We start from the raw sequence: 18,565 nt of genomic DNA, 5'->3' as shown, positions 1-18,565 counted from the left end.
TGTTTAAATGAAGTAATATTAGCATTGAAATGAAGTAGTCGTATCCATCAATTCATGAAACGACCATCACAAATCATAAAACTACCTCTGTTTCTATCTTTCGTAAACACTTTTTGTTTGCATACAGTCACACCCTCGTAACTGAAATATAAATGGAAAAGAAACAAGAAAAATTCAAAGAGATTACAGAAATAATTTGGATTTTGACACTAATGCTTGGCCTTCCCACAGAGCAGAGCATTGGGTGGAATGTCTGTCTCTGTGAATAGACTCTTCTCGTCGTTCCAAACTCTCACATACAGCTCCTGTCCCAAATATCGTCTCGCCCAATTCGCAGACCTCAAATTCCACATCCCTTTGTTGTCCAGAGACACTAAAATGGCACTCCAAGAAGTATGGGAACACCTATGCACCATAAACATGAACGTTTACTCACATTGCATCAGATATTTTTGCAAACATTCACAACTCGAGTTGAGTTGCCATTACCTGAACTGTATGCCTCGTGGGAGCATCGTGGTAGTTGTAGAAGCGTCTGCGCAACGTCGTATTCCACTTGCCACTCCCAAAACTGTGTTTCAAGTTCAAATGAATGAATGAATGAATGAATCTGGTGTTGCTGAAATGAATATCTTGTATTCATGTCATGCTAGTATTGTTCTTATTCTTACCCCACAGTCCAGAAATCACTGCCGTCCAAATGCCATGATTGGACGGTGGATTCGGTGTTCTGGAAGACGATCTCCACGAAGTCGTGCATCGTGGTTCCTAGAACTGAAGTTCCCATAACTGCGGGGCCGGGAGGGGGGCTGTCTTGGATGGAGTTCACGGTGAAGACGCCGGGGATGTTGAAGTAATCAGCCAGCTTCAGGGGCGTCTCTGGATTCTGGTACGACATCTTGTTCACAGCATATCTTTTCTTCCCACCAATCACTTGTTCAGTGTTTTCCAGCACTATTGTCCTGACGACTGGGATTGTCCCGTAGTGGTACGCCCCCTGCGGATTCGGCCTTGCTGCATTGGCTGTCAGGTTCCATCTGCACCCACGGATCAAGATATTTATTTTAAACTGCGATGCACGGTTATAGTTATTTAACTGAAATGGTGCGTGGGGTAGGCGGGCAGGGCAGGTGGGTACCGGATGGTCCTGGCTTGCTTCATGGACCAGTGGATGTGGTAGGTTGGTGAAATGGGGAGATGCCCCGACGCTGGCATGCTGGAGCCCTGGCTGTGGAGGGTGGCGGTGGTCGTCAGTATTGGCTTGGTGAAACGGGTGGAGGCCACCATGTAGTAGTCCTTGGGGTTGCCGCCTTGGATGGCGACGAGGAGAGAGCTGGATTGGCCGACGTGGAGGTCGAGCGACTCGTACACTTCCTGCTCTGTGTGAGACCCTTCACACTCCACTAGCACCATTGTGTGCCCTTGAATCCTGAAGTTGATGGAGGTGCTGATTCCCACGTTTGAGACTCGGAACAAGTATGTCTGGCCTGCATTATACATGTACCGCTTATTGGCATTGGTATATAAATCTGTTGTTGTTGTTGTTGCTGTTATTGTCGTTGCTGCTGCTGGTGCTGCTAAAGGTGTGGAATATTTTACCTGGGACGACGTCGAAAGTAGTAGACTGGGGCTTCCCATTTATGAGCATGCCATCAGGCAGAGGAAGGGACTTCCCAGAATCAAGAATTGCTTGCAAGCTCCTTGTGATCTTTCTTCCACCAGTCGCTGACGAGCACCGTGATCTCCTCGAACGGCTTGGGATACGGGACGGGGATGATGGACCTCGCGAGTATGTTGAAGCCTCCGTAGCCGCCTACGGCTCTGTGCATCAATGTGGACAGGAAGTAGTTGTAGGTGCCAATCTGATCCTTCATCTGCATCCTGTAAGTCCAGTTCGAGTTCGGAGGAATCGGGCAGTTCGTCCCCAGCACCCCGTCCTGCCACGACATCTTCCTCTGCTTCACGCCGTTCCTGGTCATGCACCGGACATTCAGACACACGCGCACGCACACAGACACACACACCCGAACTTACCATGTGACGAGCATTGGCTCGTCCAGCTTGTTCCGGACCTCGACTATCACGTTGTCGTTCGTGACAACGCTGACCGTCGGCCCAGGAAACTGCCCGTTGACAAGAATCACCTGGCATGAGAAAAACAGAGGTGAGCCAGAAAAACAGAGGTGAGAAAGAAAAAAACAGAGCAACATTTTATAAATGGCGGCGTAGTTTGCGTTGAGGCTTTTTACTCGTTGCTTGACGCCGAGAGGCGCAGCCTCGCCATACTCGACGACCCAACTGAGATACACGTAAGGGTCCTCGGCCTCGACGCAGCTCAAATAGGCCACAGCTCCCAGGAAAAAATGCAGGAGAAGAATGGCCTGCGCCTGTCTCATTTTTTTTCTGTAGTCTATAACCACAAAAACAGTTGTGAACGACCAACCAACCAACTAAGCTACAGAAGATGAAAATATGTGCACTTACAAAAATTCGAGGATGGATGAGCAGTGATGAAATGAAAAGTGCAGAAAAAGAGTGTGTATATATATATAAGGTGATTAAGGTGAAGGCGAAGTGGACGTAGATCCCAACAAACGTAGGCATGAATGGTAACATGCAACTCAATGTAGATTTCGAGAAGAAATCTAAAGCTCATTTGCGCCGCACTTCTTGCTCTTTAATGGCCTCTTCTATTTGACTAGATTTCTTGTAAGTCTCAATCCTTCGACGCAAAGCAATTTGGCTTTAATTCACTCAATCATTTCTTTATTGTTATAGTTTTCTGTTGCGGTATTTGCTTGTCTTAATTTGGTGGGCATTAAGGGTACTATACAATGAATGGGAAGATTTTCTTTTCTCACGTTTTGCAGAGTAAGGTTATATAGCTAGCTTTTAGTTACTTAGTTGATGAAGAAATTTCTCTTCTCTTACTAGCATGCAAATGATGTTGTTTTATGTTGATCGAATTTGTGTTCATTTCACTCAAGTTAGGAACTTTATATGTTGGTTATGTAATGTATAATATAATTTGTTTGTCTCGTTCAATTAGTAAATCATTACTCCCTCTGTCTCATTCTAATAGACTCGTTTTTTTTTTAGAAAGTTTCATTAGAATAGACTCATTTTTCGTTTTGAGTAAAGAAAAAAATGTGCTTAATTGAAGTAAATTTCTTAATCTACGTGCCCATAAGAAATGAGCTTATTAAAATGAGACGGAAGGAGTACATGATAGTAGGATTGAGTTACTGAAAAAATAACAAGAACGATATGATATTTCAATGTGTGATCCATATTCAAATGCAATATGGATGTTATTGTGTGATGACTGTTGTAGTGATTAAGGATTTGGGTACGTAATAAGAATACACAAATTCTCATATCAAACCGCATATATAAGTGAGACGTGTCGGGTCGGGGCTGAGGAGCGGGTCTGGGTGCGGATCGGGGCTGATCGAGGCACAGGTCGTGGGGATAATTCATAGTAATTATTGTTGTGATGAAAAATAATTACTCTTTCTTATACTAATAATTATTTTTATGATCCGCCCAATTCTCCATAAACTTAATATGGAGACCAATTCATAATAATAAAGCAACTTATAAAAGCGAATTGAAGAGTAAATAATGTGTTAAAAAGTTACTAGTATTTATTAATAAGTGAAATGTGCGACTTGTGTAAGGTTTATAAACGGAACAAGATTTGTCGGTGGAGTAAGGCGAGTGTGAAAGCGAGAAGCGCGCAGCCGAGGACGGATCTTATTAATTACGGATTAAATGGCTTTCGTAAAACATGATTAACTAAAATAATAGTTGCACGAAATTAATTTAAACAGTCATTTTGATTTTACAAATGCAATTTGGAAACCAAGAAGCGAAGACAATGGGAGGTTCTCATGTGGATCATCAACAACTCCAGTGGCTTTCCACATTGGGATTTGGGATTTGGAGCCAAATTTAAATAAAGTTTTTCTTGGAGTGGACTTCAAAAATACTCAAATTCAAATATTAAAAATAAAAATTTCCATAAAATATTTTTCCCTCACGTAAAAAAAACTTCAAAATTATTCACAAAGTTTTAGTTGTGAATTTGAGTTTTTGAGCTCGAATTCACAAATAATTCTATTTCACGAAATTTTGACAGCACACAACCTCAAATATTCAGTTAAATCCACAATAATTCTCCGCAAATCTGATTTTGTTCGCCAAAGAAAGAAATAGAGAAGGATAGTGAGATTTTCGACGTAGTGATTCATCGGCTGCTGCCGATTTTCGAATTCGGGGCGACGTGCAATCAGGCGTTCTCCACCACTGCTTCCTCCACTGTCCATCTCAAACTATGACTCCTTCAGATCGATCGCCTTTCCACCTTTGCCGCCTCATCCACCACTCTCACCAAATCCTCTTCAGTGCCACCTCCGATGCTGCCTCATCCTCTGTCATCTCCCTGACTATCGCCCCCACACATCGTTGCAGCTCCCTCGGCCGCCAAAGTAGAGAGAAAAAAGGCTAATGTATTGGAAAATTAATGGCAGGGACAAAATTATCATCTTACACAACAATTGGTTAATTTTAAATTTTTTTTATCTAAATACATAATTTTTATTTTTAATATACGAAAGTGGATAATTTTGTATACTGACTCTTTTCCTTTTGCTCATATCACGTTGAATGAAAATGATCTCCTCAAATTTATTTCTCACATCACATGTTTTAATTGTTCTTTAGAAAATCTCATATACAGCTTGTTGTATCATACAATATGATGGTGCAAGGAAGATATATATATATTAATAGCTATGAGTAATTTCCAACTGTTGGCTCGGCCCCATTCAAAGTTTCATTTGCATGTAATATATCATTTATTTTTATACAAAATAATATTTTAATTTATAAAAAATGTCATTTACGAAATATTATTTCTCTGCTCATTCAAAAAGTATCAATTGCATGCATTAAAAGTATCATTTCTTGTTATTAAAAGCGTCGTTTGTAATAGTATATCATTTGTTTTTATAAAAAGTATCATTCGATTTTATAAAAAATATTATTTACAAATTATCGTTTGCATACATTAAAAATATCATTTGTAATGTACCATTTCCTTTTATAATAAGTATCATCTTCAAAGTATCATTTGTATTTAACAAAAGTCTTACTATTTGTTATTAGTAAAATATTATTTTGTTGGTCAAAAAAACTTCACCAATTTGAAGAGAAACTCCAATTCTAAACAAAATCTCCAACATAACAAAACTCTTTTAATCTCATCTTCATTCACTTTAAAAATGAAGTAACATTGAGTTTGTCAATAAGGAAAAAAGATCTAGATATAAATTAACAAGTTCATATGCATTCCTCACGTTCTTGAAGTTACGCATCAAGTAAAGAAAGCAAACCTCAACCAATCACCAAAATATAGACGAAATGCAAATATTCACCTATAACAAGCATGTTTTATTCATAAACTTCTCACTGATAAGTGATAACAGTCTTCTCGGCACTCAAAGCTAGCGCTGCTATGAGGTATCTTGCTCTCGAGTACACAAACACTAGCCATTTCACTGAGAAAAGTAATGTGTATGCTTTTGGGGTGCTTCTCTTCCAGATCCACGAGCGCCGGCAAGCATAATGCACGGCTCAGAGAAGAGCGGTGGGGTAGGGCACTGATGTGGAGATTGGCCGTGGGAGCGTTGCCAACTGTGGCAGACGGAGGTAGACACAAATCGCACGATGGAAGACTGAGGCACATGGGGGGGGGGGGGGGTTGGAGATTCATAGTGAACTTCGGTGGGAGTTTCTCTTGAAGAAATAAGGCGTTGATCTAGTTGCCGCCACTGAAGCCACACACATGGGGGGGGGGGGGGGGGGGTGGAGATTAGGGTTTAGGACGTCGGATCAGGTCACGGGTCGAATCTGTTGCATGGTACAACAAGTTGCATAGGAGACCAACTTTTGTTCTTTTAACCTTCAACTACCTTGTGAACTTTGCTAAATTTGACATAATATATGAACATTATCAATTCTAACTATACATTTTGATTTGACATACTTTGAAAATTTTCTTGTTTCCCTATAAATAGTGTCTTAGGAGGTCTTCGAGCGCATACAAATTTACACATCTTCAATTAATTTTATAAATAGTTTCATCTTGCAATATCTAATATTTTTTACTTCTTTATATAGAAATAAATACTCTCTTCATCCCAACGAAAGCGGTGCGCTTCTTTTCGGCACGGGATTTAAGAAGAATAAGATTGTAGTGTAAAAATGTGTGGGGCCATATTGTTTGTAGTGTAAAATTATTACTAAAAAGAAAAATGTACTACTTTCGTTGGGACGATTCAAAAAGAAATACGCACCGCTTTCGTTGGGACGGAGGGAGTAATATTGTTTGTTAATTAGCTCTAAAGCCTCTAATTGTCGATTACTATATTGTTGACTAGGGCTAACTAAGCATGATTCGCTAATTTCGCTTAACCGATAATTACAATACAAGAAAACTCACCATACAATTATTAATCGAATTGCTACCCAATTTTGCAATGGTTAACCATGAAGAAAGTTCCTCCCTTTGTTCCTCAAACATCTTTTCCTAAAGAAGGGTACTAATACGAATTTTAATAAAAATTGTGAAATTAGATGAAATGATGAAGGAATGTGATTCATCTTCATCAGTTTCAAATTATCGCAATTGCCTTCGGCCAGGGTATCGCTTCATACACAATCAGATACCCTTCATACACAATCAACCATGTCGATGCCCTAATGTAATTATTTTTATTTCCAATTCTAATCATTTATAATTATAGTGTTATATGACAATAAAATGCAGTCTGTTGATAAGACGCTTCTCCTCCAACCAATAAATAGGAGGTTCGACCGTTCGAGTCACCTAGAGAACTTGCTTATGAGTGTGTTTTTCCTTTTTTTTTGGGTAATAACAATTTTAAAAAAAATGATTATAGTGTTATACATGCACTTATCTATAATTTAGAGAAAATACAAGATATATATATCTATATTATTATTTCGATAATTATGCATATAGATGATCGAAATAATAAAGTAATACTATAAGAAAATATTCATTTTGGCGTATGATTCAAGTAACACCATTAAAGCAAACACTTTAATTTTCAACCATATTCGGGAAAAATCATTAAAGCATCCTAACACAAATATAGCACTCCATAGTGGGGTCTAGCAACATGATTTTACTCATGTCCATTACACAAACCCAACAAACCAACTGCCACTACAAAGTTGATCCAAACTACATAAATACTATGTTTGAATATACATATGTAAGAAGATAAAAGAGTCACCTTTTTCTGTTTGTGGTATACTAGCTAGCAGCCAACCTCTCATGGCCGGAAAACTCATCAAAACACTCTTAAAAAGCTTCAAACGAGGGGAAGAAAAGCTAAGGGTTTCTTCGCCCGGCGGCTTTGCCGCAGAGCAGAGCATTGTTAGGCATGTCATACTCATTGGCAAGGCTCTGTGTTGGGTTGTAAACCCTGAGATACAGTTGCTGTCCGAGGTATTGCCGTCCCCACATCGCCGACCTCAAGTTCCACATGCCCTGGTTGTCCAACGATACTAATATCGCTGTCCAAGAGCTCGGATACACCTGAGACACAGAGTTTTAACCAATGTGTTATATTATACATGATGAAACCTTAGCACAGATTTGATGATGCAATGCAGGTTACCTGCGTGGTGTGTCGGGTCAAAGCATCGACGAGATTGTAGGTCTTCCTGCTAGCTTGAGTCCACTGCCCCGCCCCGAATCTGTTTAGATGAGCAATAACAGGAGTTAGAGATATACGTCGTTGCAGGTTTTGAGAATGAATGTTGAGTTTTGGCCTACCCGACAACCCAGAAGTCATAGCCATCGAGGTGCCATGATTGGATGGTGTTCTCATTGTTCTGGAAGACGACTTCAATGAAGTCGTGGAGGGAGGTTCCCAACACGGAGGTGCCTAGGCTGGCTCCACTGCCGGATGGAGAGCTCTGGATGGAGTTGAGGCTGAAAACGCCCGGGATGTTGAAGTGATCAGCGAGCTTCAAGGGGGTGTCAGCGTTGATGTAAGAGATGCCGTTGACAGCGTATCTTTGCTTGCCGTTGATGATAGGTGCAGTGTTGGCGAGGACAATCGTTCTCGTTGGCGTTATTGTTCCGTAATGGAAAGAACCCTGAGGGTTAGGCCTTGCTGCGTTTGAGGTAAGATTCCACCTGAAACATTAACAATTACATCAGCTCTTAGTTCCTAAAGAAGAAACAGTTTTTTTTGTTTATTTGTTTATTTGTTTATTTGTGATACCTGTAAGACCGAGCTTGATCAACAGACCATCCGACCTCGTTGGTTGGACCGGCTGGGACAGGGCCGGAAACTTGAGCCTGGGAGTTGGAGTAGTGCAAGACGCCAGCTGCAGTGAGGACGGCTTCTGTGAACCTCGTTGATGCCACGACGTAGTAGTCTTTAGGAGTTTGATCCAACGTGACGAGGATGGTCACTGATTGACCAACATGAATATCAAGAGAGTCATAGACATTCTGAAGCACATGAGACCCTTCAACCTCGACAAGCTTCATTTTGTGCCCTTGGATTCTGAAATTGAACGACGTGGACAAGCCAACATTCGAGACCCTAAACATGTAGGTCTTCCCTGAAGAATAACCAAGACTCTCTGTCAGCAAATACACCTCTCAATGAAAAAACACAACATACAAATATACTTAGGTTCTTAGACGACCTTGATCGCCCCTGAAGGCCGGCCGACCCTGGCCATTTATGAGGATTCCATCAGGGAAGGGCAAGGCCTTTCCTGAATCCAGTATTTGCTGCAATACCTATTTCATCAAACGTAACCAAGAACTAATTAGCATTGCATTTTACCATTTATTTATACACCATTTTCATCTACAAGAGCCAGGCTTCAATTTGTAAAGCACATATTTTTTTTTTAAGGAATTTGTAAAGCACATTTGGCTATCTAGTTATCTGTCAGATATGACAAGAATCCAATTCTCTTCACCTACATGCTTACCAAATCAAAACTACATATGACTAGGGACCTCTAAGTAGCAAAAGCACTAACTCAGTTTAAGTGATCAAAACTAATCTCATCTCATAACAATGATAATTAACTAAGTAGGGTTGTGGATGAAGGTTTACCCTGTGACTGGTCTTGTACCAATCACCAATGAGAAGGCTATAATCCGCGGCAGGCTTCGCGTACGGAACTGGAATCACTGATCTAGCATACACATTAAGGGCTCCAAAACCCCCAGCAGCTCTGTGCATCAGAGTGGATGGGAAGTATGTGTAGCTACCAATTTGATCTTTAGTTTGGAACTTATATGTGAAATTGGTGTTGGGAGGGATGGGGCAGTTGGTTCCCACCACTCCATCTTGCCAAGAGTTCTTCCTCTGTTTAATCCCATTCCTATTCATCCATACACAACATTCACAACTTTCAGGTTCAACAAATGTGACACAATCAAATCATCCTTCACATGATTACTCAAAGCCAAAGAGACAGACTAGAATCCTCAATATTATATATACTGAAAGTGACCAATTCCAAGTCTTATTCAACAAGTACTAAAACACAAGAAAGCTTGAAAAGCAGATCAAGTGATAAGGGCAGCAATGAGAAAGAAAGAAGATGATAAGTGAAGAATGTGACTCACCATGTCAAGAGGAAAGGCTGGTCCAACTTATTGATAACGTTGAGGATAATGTTGTCATTGGTCACAGTCTCAAGCGTAGGGCCAGGAAACTGACCGTTTATCAAGATCACCTGCAAATCATCCAACTCTCAGAAACTGCACCTCTCTCTCTTCTCTAGAAATGAAAAAAAAAAATGAAGCATTGCATAGCTAACCTGTTGAGAAGGGCCAAGTGGAGAAGCAGCTCCATAAGTGACAGTCCAAGTGTAATACTTGTAAGCATCCTCTCCTCTCACAAAAGAGAAACTCCAAAACGAGAAAACAGCAACCAAACACAGCAAAACTGCTCCCCCCATTTCACCTACTTAACAATCTGCCCAAAGAGAAAAATGCTGCCTCAAATTCTTGAACATAAATGAGTGGTGAAACAGAAACCCAGCACCAAAAATCAAATCTTGGAGAAGCTAGAATACCGACAGCACCCTAAAAACACTAGATCTGAAGTGGGATTCAGCCAAAAAACAAACATGCGGATAAAATGTGGGGGGGTTGGATACGCACCTGGTTAAAGAGATTAAAATAGAAAGAATAAAAGAATGAGAGTGAATCTTTGGGTAAATAGGAGGAGGCGTATGTATATATAAAAAATGATTAGGCAACAGAGACAGCAGCTTTGAGAAAATTGGAAAGAAAAAGAAAAAGAAAAAGGAGGAAGCGGGCCGCATGGCTGTCTCGCATTGCCATTGCCAACTCATGGTATATGCTAATTGACGCGTTTCCGCGTTATTATGAATGCATGTTTAATTATTTTCCTTCCATGTTTGTTTACAAACCAACTCAATTGGTTTGTTAATCCGCCGAAACGTAGAAGAAAAGGGTGGTTGGCGGTTAAAGTTAAATTGCCGAGAATCTCGCCGCCACCGCTCGTTTCGTGATATTGTTATTTTAATTAGATATCAACAACCTTTTCTTTGCTTTTTGAATAGTGGATGAAATTTTAGCACATTCTTATTTTTTTTAAATTTTTTTTTAGAGAGGCACATTCTTATTTTATTAAAGACGATATCTAATTTTAACTTTTCTCATATAGTATAAAAATATTTATAAAAATAAAAATTTGAAAATAGTAATCAAAATTCATGTAATAGTATACAATGTTACGCGAATTTACACGAAATTTTTATCTGTGCTGGTACAATTTTCTATTATTATTATGTTTTTAGTTAGAATAGAGTGTTGCATCATTTTCTTTTAAGATAAATAAGAAATTTTAAAGATTTTATTATGATGGATTCAAACGCGAGACCTTTGACTTGAAACATACGCATACTTTAACATATTCATTTGTGATGCAAAGAAAGTAGCTATTGAGAATTAGTTTATTGGAGATGGTCTAATGATGAGGTAAGGAGGATGAATCCAACTATTTACGAGCTACTTAGAGTTTGATTCGATAAGAACTTGTTCGGAGTGTTTAGTAGAACTACGTGAATCATAATTTTACCTTCCTATCATAAATTAATAGATTGAAATACTCTTTTAGCATAGTTTATATACGTAGTTAGGACCGCTTGGCGAGTGAGGCGGTAGGGCCCCGACCAAAAATAAGACATGTTATATATGTGTGTATATATTATGTATTCGTCAATTAATTAGTCTATTAACTTAGATATGCAATAGTCAAGCATTTTTGTACTCTTCAAAGGGACTAGGTTTACTAAAATAAGCTTAACTCTCAACCACCCTCATAATTGGGTTTACTAACGTAATTTACAATAAGTTTCTAACATATTTTTGACAATTGCATAATCATACTATATAATAGTATATTTTCATGAGAGCATTTATTTCACTTTTTGTACAATTTTAATATCACATCAATTCTAAACGCTTTCGCTCAAAGGAGGGAGGTTAGGCCTGGGAATCGGGTCGGGATCAGGTACCCTACCCGAAAAAATCAGGTACCCGATCCCGAATAAGACCAAAATCCTATACCCGAATCCGAACCCGAAAAAAAATCGGGTACCCTAATACCCGAGTCGGGTATTCGGATACCCTAAATTAACCGGTCAAAATTAAATCTTTCAAGTCAAACTGTGAAAATCGGGTATTTCGGGTATTAGGGTACCCGAATTACCCGATTTGGCTTAATCGGGTACCCTAATACTCGAAATACCCTTTTTTTTTAAAAAAAAAATTCGAAAATGTAGCCCCTATTTTCAGCCTTTCCCTATATAATTGTATATGTTTTTAATTCCATGTATTAACAAGTATATAACATCAAATCAAAAATTAACAAGCACAAATCTCAACTCCCCAAGTCTAAAAATTTAAATTAAAATTGAATTTTAATTCAAAATTTTACAGATTTTTAAATTAAATTTAATTAAATAATTTAAAATTTATTAATTAAAAAATCGGGTATTTCGGTTATACCCGATACCCGAATTTTTAACACCCTAAGTACCCGAACCCGACCCCGATCCCTAATTTTTCGGGTATAGGGTACCCGATACCCGATTTTTTCGGGTCGGGTACCCTATCCCCGAACCCTATCTTCCCACCCCTAAGGGAGGTTATGCATTTATTTTTTATCTCCATACATATATATATATATGTAATTAAAAAATAAATAAAAATTGTTATATACTTGTGCCTAACTTCAAATTAAGAATATTAAATATCACTCTCAAATTTGAATGTGTAAGAAAATAAAAGTAACACAAAGTGGATCTAGGGTTCCTGCCTTTCATGGTCTCAGCAGTCAAGATATATATATAGATTGGATGTGGACGTGAAATTAAAGTTGGCAGTCACCAACCTTCAATTATTTTAATTTCACGTACAGAGATAAACTGATTGGTTATATTTCAGTGTTTGTCTCAAAATATTTATTATTATTTGCTGTGTTAGCAATGTAATTAATTTAGGTGGGTCTGAAAACTGATTTTAGTGTCAGCACACACATGCATGATGCAACTATGCAAGCATCTTATGGATAAATATCCCCAACAAATATAGGGTGTTTAGCTTTGTTTATAAATTGTTTAGAAATTTATAAACTTTTCAAAAATGTTTGATAAATTAAAAGTTTTTTAATATTATGAGTTTCTTCTCTAACTTAAAAGTTTAGTTATTCAATATCTTAAAAATAAATATAGTCAAACACTCTCAAAGTTTTTTTCTTGCAAGTTTTATCTCTTTTTTGCTTTCACATTTTCCTCTTATCCGCTTTGTCTTTTGTTTGGCCTATATTTACATCTTTATTTTTATTTTTTTGTTGGGGGGGGAGGGGGGGGTAGGAGTGTCTCTTGTTGGATAAGAATAAGATATATTGTCCTATAATTTTTTATTATGACGATGTTATGAATTATATTTAATTTTTATTACATAAAGTTACATATTTAACTTTAAATTTGCCAACCCTAATAATGAATTATTAAGTAATAAAAGTGAACATAAATAATGAAAAGTAATTATATATTTTAGCGGGATGGAATAAATTCTAATTAATAAGCATATGAAATTAAACATAAAATTGTATATAAAAAAAATTAAAAAATCAAAAGTGGAACACAATGACATCAAATATGGTAGTATATTAAATCACAATTAGTTTTCAAAAGTAGTTTTCAAAAGATTTGTTTCTTATTACGTGACATCAATATGGATTTAACTATACATATCATTTTCAATATTGACCCAAGGTTAGGTATGTGGATAGATCAGAGATCAGATGATGGTATCATAATTTAAATTCTGTGACTATTTGTCTATTTCATAAATTAAAAGGTAAAGCAGAATGACAAAGACAAATTATGTACACATTGGCGTCTTACTTTCATTTTTTCTTAATTTTTAATAATTTTTTCTTCAATTGTAATTTCTTATAATATAATTTTAAGATAATTAATCAAGATTCAGTAATCTAATTAGAATTTGTAATTACTTTTATATTTATTTAGTAGTTTTTCGATTGATAATTATTTTTTAGAGTTAATTAATCTATAATTAGCTAGGGTTTGTATTATTTTAAATTTTAAACTTTAATATTAATTGAATGCTAATTAAGGATCATTATCTAATAGTAATTTTTTTTAATTTTTTTTTATTATAAAGCTTTATAAAATAATGAGATTAATGGTGGAACACGATGAAAATACCAAAAATTATAAGACCGAATATCCCATTAAAATTACACATTTCAGATATATACGACAAAACTAATTACTCAAATATAAAATAGTCACGAACTCTGATTACGCAATAATTTAAAATAAAGTCTCTAATGAGATATTAAGTGATGCAGACTTCAGTATGTAAACAACTAGGTCTAGAGTTTACGTTTTCACCGTTTCTCATTTCTTCAAGTAAAAATAAAATAAAAAATTGAAATGTAATGAAACATTACACTTGTCACTTGTAGTACATTAACTAATTTAATCACGAATATTTATATAAATTTTAATTTTTTTATTTAATTATATAATTTATATAATAATAAATAAATAAATAAAAGCGTTACATGGTGCACGGGCCCATCATGTACAGTGTTGTGCGCCTCTAATTAGCGAACAATCCTATCCTCATGCGATATGGTATGGATGAAAGTTTCTTGTGGACCACCTCAAGATTATAGCTAACACAAACTCACTACAAGAGCCTATCTCGAAACTTCTTTTTTTTTCATACATTATATAAATAAATAAAAAAGATTAAAGACCGCGCTACGATCAATTCGAACCTAAGATATTAGGTTTTAAATATTAATCACCTGTTGCTAAACCAACACACGCACACTAATAGGCTATCTTGAACCTTTGGCTTGCGGATGTGTTTTTTGAACTTTAAAGTTTTGAAAATGAACACTCTAATACATTATAATTGAACCCCTCATCTTATCTTATACTCCTTCGCACATAAAATGTAATTTAGGAAAATAATGACACAAATTTCAATAAAAATTCTAATTGAAGTTTTAATCTTTTCCATTTGCACATAAATTAAAGGTGTTTTTTGCCATGTCATTTCAACTTGGATGTCTTTGTGGAACAAACTCGGACTGCTCTTAACTCATCATTTCTCTGCCATTGGACTGGCCCAACCTCATACTCACTAATTTGGTATGGGTCGGGTTAAGCCCGTTTGAATTAATTCAGACCTCACCCATATCAAAATTATAAAAATAATTGGGCATATAGAGTCAAAATCTACCAAGTTTGATCGAGTTTTTATTTTTCCATATAATTTTTAAATTTTTGTAAAAATTCATCAATCGATTTTGAATTTTCCCTTGAATTAAAAATTCTCCCAAACTAATGCTTAATTGGCAACCGGAAATTACACGTAAGCAACGTCGTCCGACGAGTACAATGATGTCGTTTAATTCACAGTTAAACATCATCGTAATTTTGGGGTAAATTCGTGGATTAAATTATAAATTGAACAGTTTTTTTTTCTCAAATTAGGATTCTTCATTTTCAATTTCGATCCAAAAATTTCTTAAATGCGAATCTGAAGTTCTCATGTCTACCTCACGCTCGTCATCAAGCTCTCGCTCTCATCCCGACGCGTGAATACTCTGTGGCCATGGACCCCCAGCTGTGATTCAAATTTCGCACACAAAAAAAATTCAGAGCGTACTCACTCCGTCCACTCACGTCTGCGAAGAATTTCATAATTTTACTTTTTGGACTATATTAATCACTTATAATATTTTATTTTATTTTACTTTTTCCCATTTTTAGTACTAATTTCGATAACTTTTTATTATTTTAATACATTCAACCATTTTTTCTTCACTTTCAATGTACTTATCTAATAATTTTTTCATATGGGATGACTGCTTCACATGTCATAAGCGACAGCGCAAACGATAGCAGATTATGAGTGTAGCAGACTTGATCATAATCCTTTAAACAGCAATGGAGTGTCAAAATAGGGAAGAAAGGCTTGCATGGAGTCCACGTGGCGCTCTCCCGAGCACTGCACGTGTCTAATTGCTTCAATGGAGCTCCATGCCATATCCATTCCCTCTCTTCATTCATTAATTCTTCATCATTTCCACAACTTCATCTTCTACAATTCAAACTTAAGGCTTTTCGTTTTCGATCCCTACTTTGAATCATGTCCGAATTAACATCGGAATCTCCGACCTCGCCGCCGCCAAAAGCTGACCTGCATAAAAACCAAGCAACATCGGAATCTCCGACCTCGACCCCGCCGCCGCCAGAAGTAGCTCAACTCCATAGCAACACAGGTAGCTCTCTCTCAGTCTCATATATACAGAGCTAGGGGTTTTGATTTGACGCATGCATTCTTGAAATTGTGTGCAGCAGATTTACTAAGCGACGTGCTGCTATGGAGAAGGAAGCAACTGAATGTCGGAATCCTTGCAGCGGCAGCCGCCACGTGGATCGTCATCGATGTCTACCAATACACTTTTATCACAGTCCTCTCTTGGCTGGCCATGGCCCTTCTCACATGCTTCTTCTTTTGGGGCAATATGCACCGCTTCTTGAATAAGTATAACTAATCTCATCACCAATTTTCAAAACTTTTTACGCCCTCCATCCGTCAATTCGTGTCCTAGGGAAAGAGACACGGATTTTAAGAAAAAATGTATTATTTATTTGTTGAGTTAGGACACGAACTAGTGGACCGATGGAGTATTTTTTTTATTTTTTTTTTCTCATAAGGTTTCTCTTGTTTGTTGTTTGTAGAGAGGCGCCGGACTTGTCGGAATTAGAGATTAGCGAGGAGACGGCGACGGCGCAGGCGAGGCTATTGAGGCAGCGGGCGGAGGACGGCATCCGGTTGATGTTCCACGTGGGCGGCGAGAGGGAATGGTTTGTGTTTCTTGGCGCTGTGGCCTCTCTTTATCTGGTGGCGCTCGCCGCGCAACACTTGGATTTTGTTACGCTTTGCTTCATAGGTATTTTTATCAATTAATTAAAATTCGACTACTTTTGCTAAGGGTGATTGTGTTTGAATGGCTAGATTAAGCTTTTTTTTTTTTTGTGGGTGAAAATGTTGTAGGAATTTTGGGGGCGATGACGGTGCCGGCGATTTATGTGAAGAACGAGCAGAAGATAGTAGAGTTTGCGAAGAATGTGAGGGTAAGATGGCAAAGGTTGAATGTGATGATTGAGGAGAAATTGCAGAAAGTGAAAAACAAATTTGCAGGGAAACAGAAGGAGGTTAAGGAAAAGAAGACTCAGTAGCTTTGCTTGTTTGTGTTGTAATAATTGTATCTTCTATCTTAAATTTTTTGGTCGTAAGTATGAAATAATGTGTTTGATATAGAGTTCTACTTTTTTGGTTTGGAAACTTACTGGCAAGTATTCTAAGTAACATATATTATTGAAGTGAGTAAGATTTCAGTGGGATCCGTGGCGCAATGGTAGCGCGTCTGACTCCAGATCAGAAGGTTGCGTGTTCGATTCACGTCGGGTTCAAAACCCCCGATCCAAACCCACTATTTTTTAATTTTTAATTTTTAATATAGATTGGTATAGAAGTTGGTTTATGTATAACTTGATTTTATAGTTTTAATATAAATTAATATAATTTCAAAAATATAATTAAGTAATTTATTTTATATAACATACTAGATTTAACCAGCACTTCACTATCTTAGATGATTAATGAAAAAGCTCAATATAAGACTTCACTATCTTAGATGATTAATGAAAAAGCTCAAGATAAGTGTTCGGCTCGGGTTAATGATGTCGTTTGTAATTTTTTTTATTGCACTGCGCTTTCACTCTATCTGCATCGTCGAAATTTAAGAGGAGAGGGACGAGATCGACGACGATAGTAGATTCATGTTCGACTTTAGGCGGCAGCGAAGCCTATTTCTGATTGAAGGGCTGCATTTCCATCTATTTCTCGTTGACAGCATGCACATATACACGATTTAACTTTCTTCCATGCTCTTTCATGTACGTTCTCCCTCTCGATGGAATTGAATTGATCTTAGCGGTGATTGCGATTTTGCTACTGTAGATTGAAAGAAAACCAATTGCACTCAATCTGGTATCTTCCACCACCAACGCAACAACAATCAACTCTATCAAGCAATATGAATCAAAACATATAACAGCAACACAATGGGAATTTACGTGGTTCGGATAATCTCTTATCCTACATCCACGGGAAGTAAATCGAAGATTTTATTGCCAAGAATCAAGAGTGAAGTTACAGCACACAAGCAGATCAGAACACATCTCAATCTCTCATGAAAACACACACCTCTCCACTTTACTTTTTCCACTCAGTAAAAGATGAAGAAGGAAAACGAAGATGATGACTCTCTAACTGAAACCCAGCTGCACTTGTTCTGTTTTGTTGATGAAGACCTATCTTGAACAGAAAGAAACTCATCCAACGGCTGAGATTGAAGTCTGCTCCAACAGCTCCATATTCAACTAACAAACTCATACAATATTTGCTGATAGGTCCTTAAGAAAATAACCTTTAAGACCTTCAAGTTCCAGTATATTACACAATCATCCCAACACTCTCCACCTTGGTTGTGTAATAAAAGCTTCAACTTCCTTCCAATCTGCCCCAGTACAGGGCTATCATCATGTTTAAAGAACTCACTGCCGCCTAAGCAGCACATTTACAAGTTTCAAGCAATGCTTGAACTTATCAACAGTTAAAGCTTTTGTTAGCATATCTGAGGCATTATCCTCAGTACCAACCTTAACAACTTTAACCTTCCCCTTATTCACAATATCTCTGATAAAGTGGTACTTAACTTCAATGTGTTTGCTCCTTTCATGAAACACTTGATGCTTAGTAAGGTGTATTGCACTTTGACTGTCACAGTTTATCTTCACACACCTTTGTTTGATTCCAAACTCAGATAATATCCCCTTTAAC

At 37.4% G+C, this 18,565-nt stretch overlaps 2 protein-coding genes, 1 non-coding gene and 1 pseudogene across 3 annotated transcripts; 2 read left to right on the top strand and 2 right to left on the bottom strand.

Annotated features, from left to right (window-relative positions):
- LOC130989955 (L-ascorbate oxidase homolog) lies at positions 1 to 2,671 on the bottom strand (annotated as a pseudogene).
- A 4,444-nt stretch (positions 2,672 to 7,115) lies between these two features.
- On the bottom strand, positions 7,116 to 10,571 carry LOC130989954 (L-ascorbate oxidase homolog). Its single transcript, XM_057914134.1, has 9 exons — positions 10,238 to 10,571; positions 9,892 to 10,049; positions 9,698 to 9,807; positions 9,180 to 9,450; positions 8,758 to 8,854; positions 8,325 to 8,670; positions 7,871 to 8,236; positions 7,713 to 7,791; positions 7,116 to 7,630 (listed from the first exon to the last, which is right to left on the bottom strand). The coding sequence occupies exons 2-9, from the start codon at positions 10,030 to 10,032 to the stop codon at positions 7,424 to 7,426; spliced, it is 1,617 nt and encodes a 538-aa protein (XP_057770117.1). The 5' UTR covers positions 10,033 to 10,049; positions 10,238 to 10,571; the 3' UTR covers positions 7,116 to 7,423.
- Positions 10,572 to 15,802: 5,231 nt separating this feature from the next.
- Positions 15,803 to 16,899, top strand: LOC130991032 (reticulon-like protein B13). The gene is made up of 4 exons (XM_057915234.1): positions 15,803 to 15,935; positions 16,015 to 16,201; positions 16,399 to 16,610; positions 16,715 to 16,899. Exons 1-4 carry the CDS (start codon positions 15,803 to 15,805, stop codon positions 16,897 to 16,899), a joined length of 717 nt encoding a protein of 238 aa, XP_057771217.1.
- A 162-nt stretch (positions 16,900 to 17,061) lies between these two features.
- Positions 17,062 to 17,133, top strand: TRNAW-CCA (transfer RNA tryptophan (anticodon CCA)). The gene has a single exon. It is a non-coding gene; the product is annotated as a tRNA-Trp (tRNA).
- Positions 17,134 to 18,565: the final 1,432 nt, after the last annotated feature.

Source organism: Salvia miltiorrhiza, chromosome 6, assembly GCF_028751815.1.
Source record: "Salvia miltiorrhiza cultivar Shanhuang (shh) chromosome 6, IMPLAD_Smil_shh, whole genome shotgun sequence".
NCBI lineage: Eukaryota > Viridiplantae > Streptophyta > Magnoliopsida > Lamiales > Lamiaceae > Salvia > Salvia miltiorrhiza.
The sequence above is the reverse complement of the archived record's forward strand: the minus strand, read 5'-3'. Positions and strand labels throughout refer to the sequence as shown.

Coding starts and splice junctions, on each gene's coding strand:
- LOC130989954 (XM_057914134.1), bottom strand. CDS start 10,032: ATGGGGGGAGCAGTTTTGCTGTGTTTGGTTGCTGTTTTCTCGTTTTGG. Junction 8,855..9,179: donor GGTACAAGACCAGTCACAGG/GTAAACCTTCAT, acceptor TTGATGAAATAG/GTATTGCAGCAAATACTGGA. Junction 8,237..8,324: donor GATCAAGCTCGGTCTTACAG/GTATCACAAATA, acceptor TTAATGTTTCAG/GTGGAATCTTACCTCAAACG.
- LOC130991032 (XM_057915234.1), top strand. CDS start 15,803: ATGTCCGAATTAACATCGGAATCTCCGACCTCGCCGCCGCCAAAAGCT. Junction 15,936..16,014: donor TCAACTCCATAGCAACACAG/GTAGCTCTCTCT, acceptor TGTGTGCAGCAG/ATTTACTAAGCGACGTGCTG. Junction 16,202..16,398: donor ATGCACCGCTTCTTGAATAA/GTATAACTAATC, acceptor TGTTGTTTGTAG/AGAGGCGCCGGACTTGTCGG.